Source organism: Leptonotus elevatus, chromosome 11 (genome assembly GCF_054856555.1).
Source record: "Leptonotus elevatus isolate MCC_2025b chromosome 11, RoL_Lele_1.0, whole genome shotgun sequence".
In the NCBI taxonomy this organism is placed as follows: domain Eukaryota; kingdom Metazoa; phylum Chordata; class Actinopteri; order Syngnathiformes; family Syngnathidae; genus Leptonotus; species Leptonotus elevatus.
The window spans coordinates 7437843-7459043 of NC_141249.1; the positions used below are offsets into that span (position 1 = coordinate 7437843).

The 21201-nt window shown below is 38.5% G+C and overlaps 1 protein-coding gene across 2 annotated transcripts in view; it reads right to left on the reverse strand.

Moving 5' to 3' along the window:
* homer3b (homer scaffold protein 3b) overlaps nucleotides 1-18553 on the reverse strand; it is a 49095-nt gene extending 30542 nt beyond the window's left edge. The window contains exons 1-3 of one of the 2 annotated variants that reach the window (XM_086088659.1): nucleotides 18099-18553; nucleotides 16029-16074; nucleotides 1675-1831 (exon numbers count right to left, since the gene is read on the reverse strand). In XM_086088659.1, the coding sequence (XP_085944785.1) occupies nucleotides 1675-1831; nucleotides 16029-16051 (180 nt within the window). In that variant the 5' untranslated portion in view covers nucleotides 16052-16074; nucleotides 18099-18553. The remainder of the gene's footprint in view (nucleotides 1-1674; nucleotides 1832-16028; nucleotides 16075-18098) is intronic. The other variant, XM_086088660.1, reaches the window with a different exon arrangement.
* Nucleotides 18554-21201: the final 2648 nt, after the last annotated feature.

Here is a 21201-nt window from a genome sequence, read left to right on the forward strand (position 1 = left end):
CTTCACAGGAAGTCTACTCTGTAGCCTTTCGGGGAAACATGAATGAAGCCTTTAAATACCAAAATGGTTATGTTCATTTGTCATTTCTCTTCCTTAACTTGCAAATGCTTCCAAAGTGGTAGTGGGGCTTTTATTTTTTTTATTTTTTTACAAGGATTTCATTCATCATAAATACAGGGGTGTGCAAAACGGTATACAATTAGGAATGTCACTTCACTTCAATTCATCATACTGGAGAAAAATAGAAGAAAATACTTTCACCATATCTGTCACAAATTTCACAGATGTGATTCAACTGTATACCTACTTTTGCACCCTGAGTGGGGAAGGTGCCTTGCTCTCGGGTACCTCGACAATAACAAGTAGCCAGGCTCCAATCCCAAATCCTTACACTTGAGTTTAAGATGCATAGCAACATGTATCATTGTATCACGTTTCATCGTCTTCTGCTTGTTGTACTAACAAGCAGAATAAGTTCAATCTGTTTCAACAAGGAATGTTCTGAACTTGCACCTCGGACAAGGAAAGAACGTTGTTGTGATGGACTGTAGTTTCCAGTGCCTACCCAGGGATGTGGAGCACAGAAGAATTAGTCTGAGAATCTTCATTTGAAAAGACAATCAGAAAGAGAAAAGGTGTTTTCCTATTTTTTTTGTGAATATTTTTGGCCACTTAGTGAATATTTTTGTCCCTTAAATGTCTCAGATTTCTCCATAATGAGAACTATCATGAAATTTTGAACTGCAGTAATTAGTAGCCAACTACTACAGCAATCAGAATGAGAAAAGGGGTTTAAATAGATTTCTGGTGAATATTTCTGACAATTTATTTCATCTAGTTTCTCCGTAATGACATATCAGGAAGTTTTGTGTACAGTAGTATGCAAAGGTCTATCATTTACAGCTACTACAGCAGTCAGAATGAACAAATGTTGTAAATTATTTGATTTAGAGGGGTGCGGGTTCATTATGCAATGGAAATAAAGGTGTTTCCAGAATAATTATTTACTGATTTCTCTCAATCAAATTGAAAATGAAACCTAGTTTCACTATCTTGATTTAAGAAAATAAATAAAAATAATGACGTACACTGACAGGCCAAACAATGAAATACTATTCTACTAGATGCATGGTAAATGGTACGTAATCAAGTGTGAATCCACTGTTTGTGACAATTTTGTTCAGTTAAGTGGTGAGCCGTGAGATTTTGGCTGAAAACAGGTTGGGAGACAGAATAGATGTCACATCCCTCAACCATCCAAGAAAAAAGCTAAGTGAAAAAGCTTGTAAAATATATGTTCACTAACTTTGTCAAGTGAACCATTTGATGGGAGGGGATTAATCTAGCAAAATGCCAGTTGCTTTAATCTGTCCTTAAAAGCTTTTCAGAGCAGTGTCAAGAGATGCGGTGCTTTACACAGTGGAAGTGCAGATACAATTCTTAAGCGCTATAAATCATCTGCAGTGATGTAAACAAACTCAATGAAACTTAGTCCTGCACGAGTTAAAGCGCTGTGTGCTGCTTGATTACAGAGAGCAAGATGATTTCTCTGACCGCTCTAGCAACCCCCTACATGACTCTTACAGTCTTTTTGATGCCTTTACAAGTGCGATCTATGCATGACTACTGTAGTGCTGATATGGATACTAATGTGTGTGATAGGCTCTCACTCACTTTAGTTCCGCCAACGCTGATGATGCGGTAGACATTGCGGTTGGCGTCATAGAAGAAGGACACTGTGACGGCATGCTTGCTGGCCGGCAGCCAGTTGCGTTTTGTAGCCGGGTCAATCTGGAAAACATGAGCTCGGGCGCTGAAGATGGGCTGCTCCCTTTAAAATACATGAATATTGGATGTTAATGACCCAATTAATTCACAAGCCCAAACACAGGAAACATGCTTTACTATTAGGGCTGCACAATTTACCGAAAAAATATCAATATTGCAATATTGGCCTATCCAATATGCATATTGCATTCATATGGAATTGTATGCTTTTACCTGGATTTGAACAGTCAGACAGAAACTAAAATGTGCATTACCATCCAATATCTCGGGTAATTACAATCAATCAATTAAGAATACATTGAGCTTATTTTGCCGCAATAATTTTTATTATTATTCTTTCATTAGATAATAAAAATGGCACTTCTTCAGGTACATGTTAAATATCGCAATAATATCGATATCACTATATTCAACAACTATATTGCATATCATGTTTTTCCAATATCGTGCAGCCCTATTAACAATGCTAGTGTGCAACCCACTTACTAACCTAGAGTGACAATAAAGGCCAAGAGGAGGAAGTATAAAGTATCTGTTCCTACCCCAAGAGCTCATTAATTTCATTATCAATAACAGAGGTAGACCCTTTTAAAAAAATGTGGATATCCTCGAAAAGCTGAATAATTTCCAAATTTCCATTCAAACAGTCAAACTTTCATAGATTATAGATACAGGGCCCACAATTTAAGTGATTTCAAGTATTTATTTGTTTATTTTTACATAATTTGGGCTTCCAGCATATAAAACTCACAAAAATTGAATTTAAAAATGTTTGAATACGGTAAAGAAATCACCATGTATATAACAGTGTTTTGCATTGGGCAAAAAAAAAAAATGGATGGATGAATGGTATTTTCAAAAGGATATGTCAATCTTCAGTAGTATGGGAATCCCTTTGCCTTAATCACTGCCTCGATGCGCCGTGGCATTACCTGGGGGTCCTGGAAGCTCAGGGTTTCTTGATGCTTGCTGTCAGCTTTTTGTTTTTGGGTCTTGTGGCCCTCATTTGCCTCTTGCATCATTATTGTGAAGTTTGGATTGTGACAATTTACTCCAAATACAGTATAAGGCATCTCAACGCGAAATGTTGTTTCGAAAGTCAATTCAAAGTTTGAGTCGCGTCACAGAAAGGGTTGTCATTAAAGTGGGTGGTAGCGATGTATCTTATACAGCTAAAGGGACAATGGAATACTGTATAAGGTGGCGAAGATGCATGTAAGCAATATTTCAATCCTTTTATAGCTCTAATAGCATTATCTCTGTATGCAATAAGACTCTCTTATTGCACTTTTCTGATGTTAATGAGGATAATATGGGCCAGCGAAAGCACTGGTAATATGAAGAAAGTTCCTTTATATGGGTCAGCAGTGGCTATATGAAGCATTGTTCCATGTGCATTTGCTTGAAATTACCCAACATTTGCATACAAACAATAGTCATTGTTGCTGAAGCTGCAATCCTAGACAAAAGCAGCAGAGCCAAGATGCTCCTTAGTGCACTTTTTGTCCACTCTTGGACCAGATAGAGACTGAGTAACTGATGAAACAAAGCGTAAAAATATATACATTTAGCAAAAATACAAATTTACAGGTCATCAGGCTTTACACATTAGTTGGTAAACGTTAAACATTGAGGTTGTCTGTAAATGGTCAAATCAGATTGCAATTGCTGAGAGCAGGCTTTCCCTGCCACCTCCATCTCACAGATGGCTGGAATAAATATACTACTGAGTTGGTATCAAACCTGAAGGGACAATGTTTTTGGCTGTAGATAAAGTATTTGCAGAAGCAACAAAAAGGAGCTGAAAAGAGAAGACAAGACATGTACGCTAACGAGCCAGCAGCCAACTGGAATGCATACTGTAATTTAAATATATCTCAGACTAATTAATATCCCCTTTTGATTGGAGAACAGCCAGGCTGCTTAATTACTGCTTAAAAACCATGTATCATTCATTCTGTGCGGTGATTCCCAACCAGAGTGCTATGACACACTGGTATGTGTCATATTATATCTGTCCATTAATCTCCTTTATTAATTATAAGCAAAGTGTGCATTACGTTTGCGCATTTGCGTGAAAATCAAGTTAAAAAAAAAAACTTGCTACCAAACAAAGCTGTCATTTGAATGGCGGCGAATGGAGTGCAAAGTGTTTGCGTAACTGCACACCTTAAAGCTTGCAAGCATTTTTATTTTTATTTTATTTTATTTTATTAATTTTTTAATTTTTATAAAGAGCTCAGTATTGTTCATTCGGAAATGTCATCATCATTGCTCTTTATTTTATATATATATATATATATATTTTTTTTTTTTTTTTAATATATATATATATTTTTGTATGTGGGTGAGTATGTGTATGTGCGTGCGTGCGTGCGTGTATTTGTTAGCTCACCAAAAACCTATTAGGAAAAATCCCATACCGTTCACCTAAACCGAACACCGCCGTCACTTGCAAGCATTTTTAAACGACAGGTGCACTTGGTGCCATTTTTAACTGTCCTAATGGAGTTTATCGGCAAAAACAACAACATTGCAAAGCTCAAGAAGACGGAAGTGTATGCCTGTAAACCTCTGTTCACTCTTCCCAATTTCCAGACAGAAAAGAAAGATCCAAACGGAAGTATAAGACGCTAAAATTGATTATTATTTTTTTTTAACACATTTATTTTGTCAATATCCTGAAAACGATGGAACAGAAGGAAGCATCACAAAGCTTGCTAGCGGACGTGCGTGTAACCAAACTAATGGAGTGACAGTCATTAAAGAACCTGCTTCTAGCCCCAATTGACCCCCCTTCAGTGAAGAAAGCTCCCGGCGCGTCCCGGTGTTGTGTCCTCGGTCCAACTCCCGGTATAGCTCACACATTCAGTTAAATAATAAGCACTTAAATAGGCTTAACTGTTGTATCCTGGCAGAGGGCAGTCAGTAACGACATGCTATTCATGTTTAAAATAGATTCAATAAAAAACATCAACTTTCCAACTAGGGATGCACGACAATGCTATTTTCAACCGATACCGATAAACCGATAATTTAGGAAGTGCCGATGTCGATAACCGATAAGTAGGCCGACAATTGTTTGCAAAGTCCTAACGTGTACAAATACATTGAAATATTGTGTAAAGAACCATGAAGCAGCATTTTATTGATATCTCTGCTTCAAAGACAACCAGTAACTCATTTGCCAAAACAAAACAGTCATGTTTTAAAAATGCATGATGCATCTTCTGTGAACACAAGGTCGTGCGCATTATGACGTCACAAATATGCAACACCACCATAGGAGAGGGGAGGGGTTGGGGAGTTGGGCACAACTTGAGCCACAACCACAATAGATGGACCAACGTGGCATGTCTATTATTATCGGCGGATTTCATTATTATCTGGTTTATCTGTATGACGTCAAATTGGTTGATAATTGCCGATAATTATCGGCAGCTTTGTTTATTATCTGTTTGACGTCAAATTGGTTGATAATTGCCGATAATTATCGGCAGCTTTGTTTATTATCTGTTTGACGTCAAATTGGTCGATAATTATCGGCCACCGCTATTATCGTGCATCCCTATTTCCAACGGTTGAATTGGTCCAAATCAGCACTTCCCCCATTAGTTTTCAATGACAAGTTAGTAGCAGGCTACCAGCCGGCCTACCCATAATGCACCGCGCTGCCGAGATGCGCACTTCGCTTATTAGAGCACCTGCACTACTAATCCATTACAAACTACTGTTACATTACTTTTAAACATTATCTCATTTACAGATACAATAAAGACATAAAACAAAGTGGATGCTAATCTGCCTGCTTATTCTCCTTTGCCCCCCCCCCCCCACAAAAAAAAAGATCAATACGAGAATCCATAAAGAAGTGAATTGTTAAACAAAATCAAAATCATAAAATTCTGTGAGGCAGTAATGCTAAGTACTTAACCACTGTGCAGACAGAAATTTGAATCAGACAAGAAAAAATGTGCAGGCACTTGAATGCAGTTCAACAAGATTAGTGATGGGAATAGAGAGAGTCAATTTATCATATTCCTTAGCCTTGTACTCTGATCAAATTGTTGGACTGTTGCTATTTGTTGCAAAGCAAGCATGTGCATGACAAAAGAGGAAGAGAAACGCTCTTGGCTAGAATGATGGCTTTATTTCCAAAGTGATGATGACAATGTGGCTAGTTGTGGACATTTGTGTGGTGGGTGGAAGTGTTCACTCCAACATGGTCCTACACATTCCTTCAATGTCATTTGTTTGGCTCAAAAGAATCACATTTACTGACAGAGCCGAAAAGCAAAGTTTAGATTTAAAAAAGAAATGCTGTCGAGATATACAAAGCTGACAAAAGTACTGCAACAACCAACTATCACACTGTCAGGAAAAACTGCAGGAAGATATGGAAAATGTGTCCCTATCACAGCTTCCAATCTTTTGGCAAGATGTTGGCGTATGTCGGGGGAATTTTTGTTCATTCTGCCAGAAGAAAATTTGTGATGTCAAAGGTCAATATTTACTAAGGCTCAATCCCAATACCACCCCTTACTGCTTGTCTTGTCTCTCAGCCCTCGGAATGTGCGTTCACGATGACGAATAAGTTTCCCAATTATCCGTAAACTATAGGGGTAGGGTTACAGACAAGGGCTGCAGGGCCCTTTTCATGAAGGACACCGACCTCTCTAGGTTCTCCCTGACTACAGTCACGCCCCCTCGGCAAAACAGGCGGAAGCCACGGTGGAAGTAATGGCGACACCAGGAAATAACAAAAAGCAGGAGACACATAAATGGAAGTATGTAAATATTTATTGAATGTCCTAGTAATGATAGAGGTTTTATCGAATGTTCTATACTTTGGCAGAAATTGGCACAATTGCATGTTTTGGTAAACGCTCGCTATTGTTCCATCTGTTACGTAACAACCAGCACGCAGCTGCAGTGGCTCGAGGTGACGACGTAGCAGATTAGATAGCAATAGTACGTTCCCAATTTCTAATCTGATTTTTTGTTTTTGCCTTCCAAAAGAATTAGAAGGGAGATAGGAGAGAAAAACGAAACAAAAGGGTGCAAGGTGAAGTAATGAGATTGGGGGCAACTTTCCTAAAAAGTAATAAATTAGTAATAATTTGCCAAGTATGTATGTATGTATGCGTGTATATATATAATATATATTCTAAACCTTCAAAACAAATACAGTGATTTAGATTTATGATTGAGCTTAATGACCCCGTTTCATAGAGCAGTACAGCATAGATTGGCATTTTTTTTTTATTTTTTATTTTTTAAATTTTTTTTTTAGATAGATTAGTGATAGATTGGCATTTATTTTAAATTAATATTTATTGGACTTTACACCACAACTGGTACACACAATGTGTTTTGAATGAGCCTGATTCACCGGCGTTCAACGGCAGCATGTCCTCCACATCCACAGCATACCTCGCATTGTTGCCAATTTGTGGGGCTGAGAAAAAAAAATCAAGCTTCATTTGTTTTGGTTGCAAAGCACTGCCGTTGTCTCCTCCTGCATTTTTTTTAGGGATGCACGATAATGCTATTTTCAACCGATACTGATAAACCAATCATTTAGGCAGTGCCGATGTCGATAACCGATAAGTAAGCAGATAATTGTTTGCAAAATGAACTTGAATACAAATATACTTTCAAGTCACAAATATGCAACACCACCATAGGAGAGGTGAGGGGTTGATGAGTTGGACACAACTTGAGCCACAACCACAATAGATGGACCAACGAGGCATGTCTATCATTATTGGCTGATTTCATTATTATGTGGTTTATCTGTATGACGTCGAATTGATTGATAATTGCCGATAATTATCGGCAGCTTTGTTTATTATCTGTTTTATCTGTTTGACGTCAAATTGGTCGATAATTGCCGATAATTATCGGCCACCGATATTATCGTGCATTCCTAGCATTTTTGTCTCCTAAATTCATACAACGTATTAGTGAAAGATGTTCCATCAGGCTTAAATTGCTCAACACCAACGTAAAGAACCAATTTTGTCCATGGCTTAATGCACATTCGTCGTGTGCATTATTTCCTCTACGGGAAAAAAAGTCATCTCTACACTTCAAGGCAGCTATAGAAGGCAGCTTCACATGCAATTTTAACCTGGCTCCCCATTCCTGTTGTTTATCATTTCCTCAGTCCTCACAATCACGACCTGTCGACTCTTTATGTCTTCATGTGCAAACTCCTTGCTTTTGTTTGTGTCAACACCTGCCCAACTCTATATCTGATTACTGTCAACCAATCACCAACTGGTGGTGTGTTGGATCCGATAGTGGGGAAAGATGCCAGTCCCACCTGGCAGACCCAAATGTTTTATGAGGGTCTGATATAAACAGCTTCAGTGATCTAATCATTAAAGTAATGTGACACATTTTATGACAATAATAGTAACGGTGATTTATGATTGAAAGAGTAATTAGATGACGTGTCACTGGAAAAAGTAACACAGTTAGTAACACAATTTATTTATAATGCCAAATGAATATTTGATTAAGAGGTGTGTCTTATGACTTTCTTCCATCAAAGCCACCAAGGAACTGCAGAAGACCTGGAAGATATCAGGATAAAGCAAATAAAAACAACCATGAAGTGTTTTTTTTCCTCGGTAAAACCAATTACCTGACTGAATAACAGACAAAGGAAAATAAGCCAAACTGAATTAATTATCCCAGCAAACGAGATTCAGCCAAAATTCCCACTCTATCGTCCTCTCATCTTAATGAGAAGTGATGATTGACAGCTCATCAGCTCCTAGTCGTCACACACCAATCACGCGGGGATGGAAATGCTGTCATTTATTTGGCTTGTCTTGTTATTGCTTCATGAAAAGACTCTTGGGCTAATCAGCTCAGACAGGAATCATCACATGGAGGCTTGACGAAACGAGCAGATTCAACCAGGATTTAAGTCTCCCTCTGAGGTGAGGACGAGCAAACACTGCACAGCAGCTCAACAGCCATTGGGAACCTGTCTGATGCGATAATCACAGTTTCACGTACCGATACTTTGCAACACATCAGATCCAATTAACCTGAAAGTCTATAACTTTTTGCTTTCAGTAACTATGAGTTTAAATCTGAATGGCAGGGGGGAAAGATAAACCTATATTGAACAACTGATAGCCATATAGAGGGCAGTAAAACACAAAAAGGGATTGATAATACTGTAGAGCCACAGCACATCTTACGCAGTATTACCTTGAGGCAAATATGTAATTTTTCGTTTATAAGTTACTAACTATTGCCCCATGTTTTTAAAACCAATGCAATTACATAACTTGTCATTTTAAGTTACATTACATACATATAATTCAAATGTATAATTTTGCAGCCTGGCTAGTGTCTCAGTATTCAAGTTCCATGGTTATGTGATGCTAATTGTAAGTAACAATGCTGCATAAAATTACAAGATATATATATATATATATATATATATATATATATATATATATATATTTTTTTTTTTTTTTTATTATTATTATTTTTTTTTTACATTGTCATGCACAGGCTTATGATTTATTCAGCACTCTACATGAAAAAGACCAAGAGAGCGCTGGAGGTTGACAACAGACTTGTGAGCAACCAGGCCATGCTGTTTGACGGGACATTTTATTGAGGGCAAGCACTTATTTTACATTACCTGTAAAGAAAAAAATATGGCTTCCTCTGTGCTTGAAAACACCAAAGAAGACGCACAGGCACAAAGAGACACCCAACTCCCATCCGATAATTTTAGCCACTTTTCACAGGCAGGATGGGGCAAAAACAGTTTAGAGATTAGGAAACTGTTGTAACAGTTTAACTGTGCAAGATCATTGGCCAAATATTTCTGCTTTTATCATTCCGAGATGTGCTGTACGGCATGTTTGTGCTTCAGCAATGATGTGGTCCGAAAATGTTGAAATTACTATTGACCTTTTGCACGTGATGTCACTGCCCCAATGGGAACGCCCCCTCCGGGACGCTGGACGGCAAAAGAACCGCTTGCCTGTATTGTAACCATTGAATCTCGTACAGTGTAAAGTCCTTCATCTAATCAATTATCTCATAAAATGCTCATATCTTGCTGTGCGGTCGGTTGTACAGATAGACAAGAGCGTAAACCAAATATTGCTTTTTTATCGCATACCTACTAATGAAGACAAAAGACGTCGATGGATAGCAGCAATCAACAGAAAGGACTAGCAGCCCACAAAGTATTCACGAATTTGCAGCGATAATTTTTTGCGAGGTTAGTAGAAAAATGTTCAGCCATTATCTAGTAAACGTACACTCTAATAACAGAGGTGTCGAATTACGTGTTCGAAATCACATTAGGGAGCCAGATAGTTAGCGTCCACTCCAACTGCACGTAGAAATATCTTAGTTTTAAAATGTATCTTCTTCAAAACTATTAAGTGCATTTGACCGTTTAATAATGGGGGATTTTGTTTTTGTGCTTGGAGTTTTTTCACTCTGGAGCCGGCCGGAATCATATTCATGAAATGACTGCATAGCTTGCCACTACTAGTCTTTTTTTTCCCAAGCTGGTCAACATAACACCATCACAGCGTTTCAATACAGAACGGAATGTGTCAAAATAAGTCTGTTATATTACCATTACAAGGTATATTGTCCCCCGGTGCGAGCGTAGCATCTGGTCCTAGAGACCGCCAGCGACAAGCGTTTAAATCAGCTCCGGTGTAAGGAGGAGAGCCGGTTAGACACCAGCATTGACTACATAATGATATAGGTCGTGCACTGTGAATTTCGGCAAAGTCGGCGATTTGATTCACTTGGTAAAAACAGCAGGCGACAGAAGGTAAGTTGTTTTCAAACTAGCGATCTCCAAGTTAAGTAAACATCGCGCTTTATGAGTCCCGACTAAATGTGCGACTTCAACTGACAAGCGAACTTCGGTTGAAGTAGTAGATTCCATGGCTCCATAGGCAATAATAACTTTTCATTTGTAAAATAACAGTCCCCAAGTCACTAAGTCGCTCTGGGTCACATCCACTTCCATTCAACAATCATTTCCTTCTGCTGTCCGTCATAGGGCAGTCACGTGATCACGTGACGTCGGTGCAAAAGGTCAATATAAAGAAGAAAATGAAAAAGTTCAGCCACTACTGCTGTTTTTCTGTTAATTGTTGATTGTCACTATGGGGGTCTTCTCCCCCACGCTGCGAGTCACTGGCCTATATTCTGTGACAGGCCATCTGAATCGATCAGATACCATCTTTTCCAGGTCATACTTGCATCCGTTCCTCCACCCCCACTGTCATACACACTCATTGCTGCTCAACCATGCATAAGTGCACAGCGAGCGCATGCAGATTACAGCTCAGTAATTAAAGGGGTCGCAAACATGTTCACTTATGTTTATTTAAAGGCATTGTTTGCTTCTTACTACTTTGCTATGGATGCATTACTCTGGTCACATCCACAATTTAATGGTTGGCCTTTATTAAGTATGCAAATGTACTTGACTTCTTCAATAAAATGTTTAAGATTTTGTTTTGAAAAGGTAAAGTTTTTATTATTTCACAGGAGGAAAAAAAGAAGGCCAATGAATAGAGGGTGTGTTATATGGCCACTAATTGATTGTCTGTATGACGTGCAATGGCTGTGGGCCAATTTCACATTGTTACAGTATGTGTGTTTAAGCATAATTGTGGATATTGATGTCAGACAAGTTCATTGTAAAGAACGACATTTTGTGACTCTCCCCTACAGAAAAGCCAGCATAGCGACCTTTCCTTACGTTACTATGGCAATTGTTTCTATGTGGGTCTTCATCATTTGAGAGCAGCATTAAGTCATGATTAAGAACAAATGTGTTCACGTTGTTTGTTTCCAGTTACTATTGGCTGTGCTCTGAAAATGTCATTCTTCAGTAAAACAAACATAAAAAAGCATTTTTAAAATACAAATAAGAAAATATAATCTGGTGTGATACAAAAGTAATGTTCAAACAGGGAGGGGCACCAAATACTTGAAATGTGGGGGGCAAAAGTAACATGTAGAATCTGAATGAATAAATAAATAAACAAACAAACAGTCCCACTGTGCATAACACAGAAACATTCATGACATTAGTATGTAGAAAGGTAATTTGTGCTAGTAAGTATTACTAGTTCATAGTCTTTCATTATATAAAGCCACTTTTTCTTTCAAAAGAGAAAATCTCGCTCAGTTTTGTTGGGTTTTGATATGTATTTAAGGTCAGAAAGACAGTAAGGCAAAACAGCTCCGCTGGGATTGCAGTTCAGACAATCCAGCGAGAGAACCAGATGGAGTCCTCCAGCGGCGCTAAATACTTCGGGGAAAACAGTTTTTCATGACTTTCTGGGACATTTTTATTCCTTTTGTCTGTGTCTTTGGATTCCTGTGATGCTCAATTGTGTGGCACGGTGGGGCTTGTCACCTCTGGATGAGCTGATCTGGTGCCAGCTGCTGCTTGTACAACTATTCCCTGCCTCAAAGAAACAGCTGAAGTTTGGCCTTGAGAAAACCTTTGTTTGATACTTTGCCATGGTCAAGTGAAGCACTATCTGATCTGAAAGCTCAAGGGTAACATTTCCTTTAAGTCACAAACTATTTCTTCAAATGACACTAGGAAGAAGAAGCACATAAGTCAGAGGCTGTCAGCCACACTCATGATAAATTAATTAGCATTAAACTATCAGATGAATGAATGATGTGGCTGTACACCGCTGATGCAATGTAGAGCCATGAGACTGTTGAAGCTAGACAACGAGGTCAATGCAATACAATTCTGCTTGTTCAAACTGTCCTCTATGCTCTTGCATTATATAGTAGTGCCTTGACAGGGTTTCCTTCAGTGTTTAATCAGCCTGGCGTCCGCCAGGTTCCCTCCAAAACTGCGTGCCCCGCAGCCAGACTAAGAGTGTATTTTTTATATGCACCTCGATTTCACGAATTAGCTATTTCAACTATTAGATTTTTAAAATGACGAAGTAAGCGTATTCATTTAATTTATTGCCCAGCAGGTAGCTATCATACTGAAATGCTAAGCTATGTAGTCGTTTCAAATACACAAAGTGTAATTTTTTGTTTAGTTTGACAATAAACTTCAACTGTGAGTAGCAATAAACAGTTCGCTATCTGCCAAACTGCTGCTTGTTGCGAGTTCACTTCCACCATACGGGTATCTCAAGTCTGCATTCAGAAGTCAAAGCAGAAAAGTTAGCTGAACAACTGCTCGTACCTTGAAAACCTGTACAGTAAGTGGAGTCACTCGTATCTCAAGGCAACATTGTACTGTAGTCAAACTGAAACAAATAACACAATTATTTATCTTGGAAGTAAATTATTTATTCTGATATATACTCTCGAATACTACTGCAATCTTTAAAATTGGGACTTGAGAGTAAATTGAAATCTGAATAACCTGGAAGTTGCAATTTAGTGATTTCAACTAGTTCATTGTAGGGGACTTTTTGTAAAACGTATTACGATCCATATTGTATTTTATTTAGTAACTGAGAAAATACAACATACATTAATCTGTTCTTTATTTGCAGCAGACTGTCGACAAAAACGTTATAAGTGCGAGTGAGAGTACTGAACGCCATGCCGCACTGCAGTGCGATGCAACACAAGATTGACAGTTGACACATGCCGTGATGCGGCATGCCCTCGAAATGAAAAAACAACAACTTCAAATTCTAGAGCGGCGTCACGTCAACGTGGGAAGGCACATCCACTAGGAGAGGGGCTGGCGGAGTGATTTCAGAGCGCTAACGGCAATAGACCAACCAGCGGGAAAATCCTTCCAACACAGACACTTCCAAATGTGTGAAACCTTGTGCATTGTCATCCTTGTGTGATGCCCTACAGCGAAAACTAAGACAACCAAGCGCAGAGTGGAAAGTCCTTTACCCTACTGATGTAATCTTACAAAAGTAATCATGGAATCCGCAGAGATGTGCCCTGAATCTGACCGGATACAGATAGCTATTAGCAATTGCTACATTGACTCTTCATGCTCGCACTGTCCATATGTGCAGGTGATGTGATGCAGTAAAATATTACTTTTAGAATACAAGTACTCAGAGCTGGTTTACGACGTCATCTTCCACAAAATGTGCCATACAGTACATTATGTTTGCTCTTAAACCTTGGTCTGTCCTGGATTCTGTATAGCAGCCAGCCACAATGGTGTCTAAATGAGCACATCAGTTGTACACTTCTCTTTTTTTTTTTTACCATCTGTGCAGATTTGTGAAGACACAAACTTGGTCCCTAAGGACTGAGGGTTTTTTGGAGGTCTTGTTGTTTTGGCAGACTTTGTTTCGTGTGAATTTCTCCCAAAGGTTGCTTTCTTTTGAACGTCCAGCCAACTACTTTGCAAAATAATAAAAAATTATCTTATAGCACCTGGCCAGACAAACAGCAGCATCAAATACATTCCTTGCCCTATTTTTATTTATTTTTTTGCACAATAAAAGGAGACTCAAAAGCACACAAAAGCTGGAATTCTAGCAGACAAGGAGAGACAAAGGACTCCACGTGGAAAAAGTAGCACTTATGTGAAGGTCAGACAGTCATGCAGGAGAACTGACAACCTTTCCTTTTGACATTTATTTCCCACTGTAGTTAGTTGGGCTGTCAGAGGTGTGTAAAAAGTGTGCTGTGTGTTTTTATGCTGCATGGCCAATGGCTACACATGTTGAGCCAGTTCAGAGTCAATATGTTTTTTCTTTTATAATCAATTACTCGTTTTGACTATTACAATATTGCATATATAATGCAGAGATAACCCTACTGATATTCGTGCTTGTGTGTGTGTGCGTGCGTGCATATTTGAGCAATGAAAAATAGCCGTCCCGACTACTTCCTGTTTGTGACATGCCAACACACCAATGTAATCAAGAGCCCTTTATACCCTTAAAATGCATCACTATCAAAAACAGTTGTTACCAATAGATTGGCAAAAAGAAAATAGAACACAAACTGTCCATAATGTGACAATATGTCGGCAGAAAAAAACGTTACGGTTGTTACATGAGGTACCTCCAATGATTTACAACTGTACTTAACCTTATACTTACATACAGTAGAACTACTTTGGAAAGTAGAACCAGAAGTGCAATGGTTTAACTTTAAAATACGGTGTTAGCATGTTTAAAAAGCACTTTTGCTTATTCAGCGATGACTGAATGTCGAATACAGTGTAATTGGTATTGATATTGCATGTGTGTATTTTTTGAGAGGGAGACCCGCGATGCGATCCGCTTGCATTAAAACGCAGGCCATTTTTAAAGTTATATAGCAATCAGCAGCTCTGAGCAGCTCATGCTTGAGCTGTTTCCTTTCTTTGTAAGAACTGGGCTCCTTTTGAGGTACTCTGAATAACAGACGGGCACATTTGAACAACGCTCACAGGGTACATTAATTTACTGTAAAAAGACGTATTAAAAGTATCGATACATGGTTTTATGGATCAATATTAGGCTATAAAAAGCAATATCGGTTCAATATGGATATATCGCTATTTTAAACCCAGCCCTGGTCTTTTATAACCACTCATTATGGTCATTAAGTAGATTTATGATCATAGGGTGACTTTGCCCAACCTGATATGCATATGCAGGATGAATTGTTTTACAAATCCGTGGTAATGAGGTGTCAGAAACTATTACAACAATGTCAGATACTTTAAGGGAAACAGGTGGTTGATGACTATAAAGTATTTTTTTTCAACAGACACAAGGTTTAAATGAAACCACTAGGAATCACATCACATCACACACACTCCACAATGAGAAACATCAACAGGTGGATCGGGAGATAATTGTTTGAAAAAGTAGGGATGGGCACAGTGATCACCATTAGCTCCAGAAGAAGGCCTGTTGTTTCTGGAGAATCATCAAAGTTACAGACATCATTGCAAAAGCTCCTACGCTATAAAGGACTGACAGAACAAAATGTTGAGGAAATCTGAAGAGCCAAACATCATTTATATTCACAGATGAATCAATTATCAATGAATCAATCAATCATAAATTTACTTTTGACTAGTTCTTATGTCTTTGATGAACAGCATCATTAAAAGTTATGTGATGCTCATAATCACCACTGCCATCTTAACCATTAGTGAGACGGTATCGCTAATAATAGAGTAGGAGGTCATTACAGATCACTTGTTGCCCATCCCTGCCATACACGGCTGTGAGACATGGGAGGCAGGGGTGTGTATGTACCTCTCTCTGTGTAGTGGGTACATTTTATTGCTGGAAGGCAACTCCTCTGCAGCACAATCAAAAGAAAGTCAAGCACACAGGGTAAAGAAGTTAAGAATGCAAAGAATGACGTTTGACAAGTATTTACGTTCAGGGTCCAGCAATATACAGTGGAATCTCTAAATTCAAACACTTCTGGAGGTTTGCAGCGTGCACAGCCTGAAAATGTGCTCAAAAATTGTTCAACAGACATCAAGCAAGAGTTTAACATATTTCTCACAATGATTCAGCTCGGTTAAAAGGTGAACTCCACAATGTAATTTGCTTTTTGAATTAGTTATTTTGCAATGATAGCCAATCAACCGGAAAGAAAAGCTATTGCAACATAGGAAAGTGGTACCCTAATAAAGAAAGAAGAAAAAAAAAAGAGTATATATTTTTTCTTCTTCTATTTTTGTTCTCCAATGTTCAAATGTTTGTGACATTCCCTTAGAGTTCATATATGAACCCCTAGGTAGGTACGAATCGTAAAGGTCTTATAATGGATATATTCAAGGGTACAGTAAGTACAATAAAGCACAAAGGATGACAACATTGGACTCTTTAAAGTACAAATTATTAGATATTACCATCAGTGTATAAAAGAAGTACCCACATTTGCTTGTACTATGTAACATTCAGTACAGTACTGTTAAAGCTGCTAAACGGTATCTTTTACCGTAATTTTAACAACTTCAATTTATCCTATGGATTGGACTTTAATAGGGCACAACAAAAAATGTAAACAGTAAGTAATGAGGTTTTTTATGCAGTGCTTAACTTTGTTTTATAATTACATAAAAGTTTAGACTTAATATATGTGTCTTAAAGCATCACCAGGATATCACCAGGAATAAAGGTTATGGATGAAAGTCTTGATTCTGAGTGGGATTCATTCAATGTTTATTCTTTTCTATGAGAAATTTGTTAGGAATTTTAACAGAATGAAGGTTGATCAATCTCCCAGAACAGATTGTGTCCAAATTTAGAGTTTCTTATGTTGTGATTAATTTATTTAGTGAGAGTTACTTAGTGTACAGTTATTTTACAAATGCTTTGTTATAAGCTACTTCTGCCCTGCAAGATATCAAAATAAACAGTCTTCATCAGTGAAGCTGAGCAGGCCAGAGTGAAATGATGGCACTGCTTAAACTGCTAAATGTCAGTGCTGGTTGACATTTGCTTTGTTGGGACGTGAGGTGGCATTCGCAAATGTCAGTGGATGCGGATGATCTGATAATGCGTTTAATGTTTGTGGATAGAAATCTTACGTGATGTAAGAGGGTCATGGATGTTGTGTTTGTATGATGTAGGGCTGTCAACTTAATGATTTGTTTGATTTCTTAAATGTAAACCAAGAAGAAATAAGACGAGTGCTACACTTGAACAATCAGCAGCAGTGAAGAAAATAACAATGCCAAACAAAACTAGTAGATGCGATTGCATTCTGCCCATTGTGCTCATGTGACGGTTTGACTTCTGGCTACTTAGAGGAAACTGATTTTGCACCGAGGGTGACAGTGTGTTTGGGCCAAACTATTGGCAGCAAGCATAAGCCAAACCAAATATACACTCTACAGCTGAAGAGACACACAGCACAGCTTGAGCTTCCCCATGCAAATAAACCAAGTATCCACTTTGCAGTAAAGCGGTCCACTAGTGTTTGATTGTGTGCTGTGAATGGAAATAGAGGAATAGAAAACAGGAAATTAGCGTAAACTGCACACATGGGTAACCTCTGCTTATGTGTTTCATCACATGACTGTGAAGTTGGAGGAACCTGAACCCATATTAGAACGCTAAAAGTCCCTAAAATGGTAATTAATAATATCTATTTGTAGGTCAATCATGACCTGTATGTTTGACCTTCGTGGGGTCACGCGATTGAAACCAGGTCAAGATTTTAAGTTTACAAATGCAGCCTTTTCAAACGGCGAAAAACAGAGACGCGTGCCAAGTCGTGCAAATTTCCTAATGCTAAATTCACTGTTATGATGTCCTCCATTTACCCCAGACTACAACAGTGGAGGGAACCTAAGACGTCAAACTTACCCCATGCTCCGAGGATCTTCAAATGAGAGCTGAATGCCGAAAGCGTTTCCACTGAAACCCCCCGTCTATTGTCCAACCTCGGTTTCCAAACTGTTATTGATTTTCCATCAAAACGCTCCAACTAAAATTTTTCCTCGGAGAGGGAAACACTTCCGACTCCCCGTTTTTCTTCCGACAGGAGTCCTCTCTTCTCAAATCAGTTGTAGTCCAGCTTGCCTCCCTTTGTCCCCGGCTTTCCTCAGCCAACAACGCCGCGGCTGTGACTCCGTGCGTAATTACGCGCCGGGATCTGTTTGGCAGCCCTAGAGTCCACACGGAGAGTAGAAAGACGCGAAACAGAGCGCTTTTGGTCAAAGTTCCGCCGGGACTTGAGCTCGGTTCTTCTCCCGCCTCTCCGCCAAGTCACACTGGGATCCCACTAACACCCATTGGTGGGATCTTGGAGCATTATCAGCGCCATCTGCTGGTAATAGAGCGAAAAAATCACTAAGCACCCCGCCCCCAATTCTATATTCAATGTCAGTGTAAAAGCACCCCAAAATAAATCAAATGAAATACAAAACAAGATGTGTATCCCACTTGTGGTATTCTGACTTTATGAATGTAATAAAGCTTAACTTGTCTGAGAGGTGATTATTTTAAAATGTGTTTATTAGGGTGCGTGTGCTTTGCAACTGTAAAACTGCACTGTATCATACTGAGAGCTGTTCATCATATTTCGTTTTCCTTATTTAACGACTTAAGGTATTAGAAAAAAAGCTCTCTTTATGACGCAATGCAGTTCTACACCACCGACAACCACTATGGATGGATGGAAAACAATGATTAAAATGTGTGCCCATTTTCTGACACGTTTACAGACGGTACCAGTCACAGAATATATAAATAATGGTTGTTTGTGCATTTTCTACACTGTCAGTTTGTAACACTGCCCTGTTTTTCAATAAAGGAGATGGAAATTAAAACCGCTTTTTTTTGTTATCCAATTAATTTAATTGACAAAATAATCAACAGATTAATTGCTTATTAAAATAATCATTAGTTGCGGTCTGAATTTCAACCACAATGTATACAAAAAAACGATGGGGTGAAAAAATCAGAAGGCCTTTGACTCATTCTTTATTTAATCTTCACAGCCCATTTCTTCAACCATGAACATTCCAGCTGAGAGATGCTTTAAAAGAATTAGACACACCTTATTAAATATAATTTGGAGACAGAAGTGGCTTTTGCTTATTGAGGCAAAGCAGAAGAACAGAGTCAAACGGAACGGATAAGCAATGAGAGCAGTTTTTGTATGATTGTTTTTGTTTTGTTTTTATGCTCTGTGGCGATTTCTGTACAAAGTAGTACAAACATTAGATCTTGTTTACAGTATTACGGATGACAAGCTGAACCAACAGACCTGTGCTCACCACTGGCATTCAAGTGTGCTGACGCAAACGTGTCTCTTTGGTGAAGATGTTAAAAAAAGGAATTACCTGCTGTTGTGATTTTAGACCAAACTTGACAGTGAAACTTTGTGTGTATTAGCATAAAACAGTAAAAACACAGCATGAACAGATGATCTTTTGACAGTAAAAGGAGGAATTTCAGTAAAGCAGCAAGTGTACCAATTTAGCTGCATGAATTCTTTCATTACTTTTCGCATCAAATGACCGTATACTCTCACAAAAATCATCAGAGAATCCCTGCACTCCATGGACAAACAGATATAACAGGCTTGATTCGAAATATTGTGTGTTGGCACCATAAGGCCGAGGGACGCTCATAAAGCTACTTGGTCATTGTGACAGCTGCGAGCGACTGTTTGAAAGCACTCTATAAATAAAGATGACAATTTTTTTATCCTTGATATCCATGAACTATAATATAATAATCTCTTCCCGCTAAATAGTAAGACGGTTCAGCGCACAAGTAGAATGACTGTGTCTTACTAGAAGCATTTATCCACTACTACATGACATTTCTGTAAATTCAGTACACTACTAACCCTCTACCGAACCACTTGATATTAACTAGTCAAAAGAAGTAATTAGCAGCAACAGTAGTGCCAAAGTTATCCTACAAGTGAGGACAATGAGGGTACTAGTGCATCAACCTTAAGATGGATACCATCAAGCTGTTTGATTTCCTTGATACCAACTAAAGCATCAAAGCATTGATTGTTTATTTGATGCCCTTTGGCATCTAGCTTAGACTGTGCTAGGAGGCCAAAAGTAGTACTTAGTGAAAACAAAATTGTATTAGTAAAACAGTCAAGTCTTTCTACTAGTGTGCCATAGTTGTTCTATTACTAGTGCTCTGATGTTTGTTTTTTTTCCCTTTCCTCTTGTGGTTAAGATCAGGGGACGTTATTAATATGTGTCAACCGTGGGTGTGCGAAGCCCTTTGAGACTCTTTTGTGATTAAGGGTGTAGCGTTTCAGCTCAGTGCAGTTGAGAGAATAAATGAAGCAAGAACAGACATCCACGCCAAAGTGGGGGTTCTCGACAAAGCTCGCCTTTTATTCTCTTCAAAAGAATTCGCCTGGTAGAACGTCACACGGTGGCAGAATATGCCGTGCGACCAACTACACCTCGCTCAAAATTACAAAAAGAAAATGAGTCGAGTCGACGCGAAAAAACTAAAAGGACTTTCCAAGTAACGTCCTTCTGATACTACGCTTAAAAGGCTTTCATCTTTTATAAAAGATATGTACGATAATAGAACAGGATCACATTTATTCAGTATCCTTGATATCAAACTCATTTTGAACCAAGCGCACTATATGGTGCCTCAGAGAAACCACACTTCTCAAGCCTACCACCAATTACTAAGTTATTCTCCTTCGGGTAACTGTAGCAGAAAGATGCCGGCGAAACATGTCAGCCCCCTGTAAGGCACGGCGCAACATATGTAATATAATTAGTGATTAGTAGACCTATGATCATGTGATAGAATATATTTTTTTTGCATAATTATTTAAATTAATAGTAGGTTTTTAAAATGAATGAACATTGAAAAATCTAAAAAAATATTGTCGTTTAAGTGCAATAAATTTTTTACGATTAGTGCACCAAGATAGATTGTCATGGATGTTGTATGAATGCTCTAACAGCTT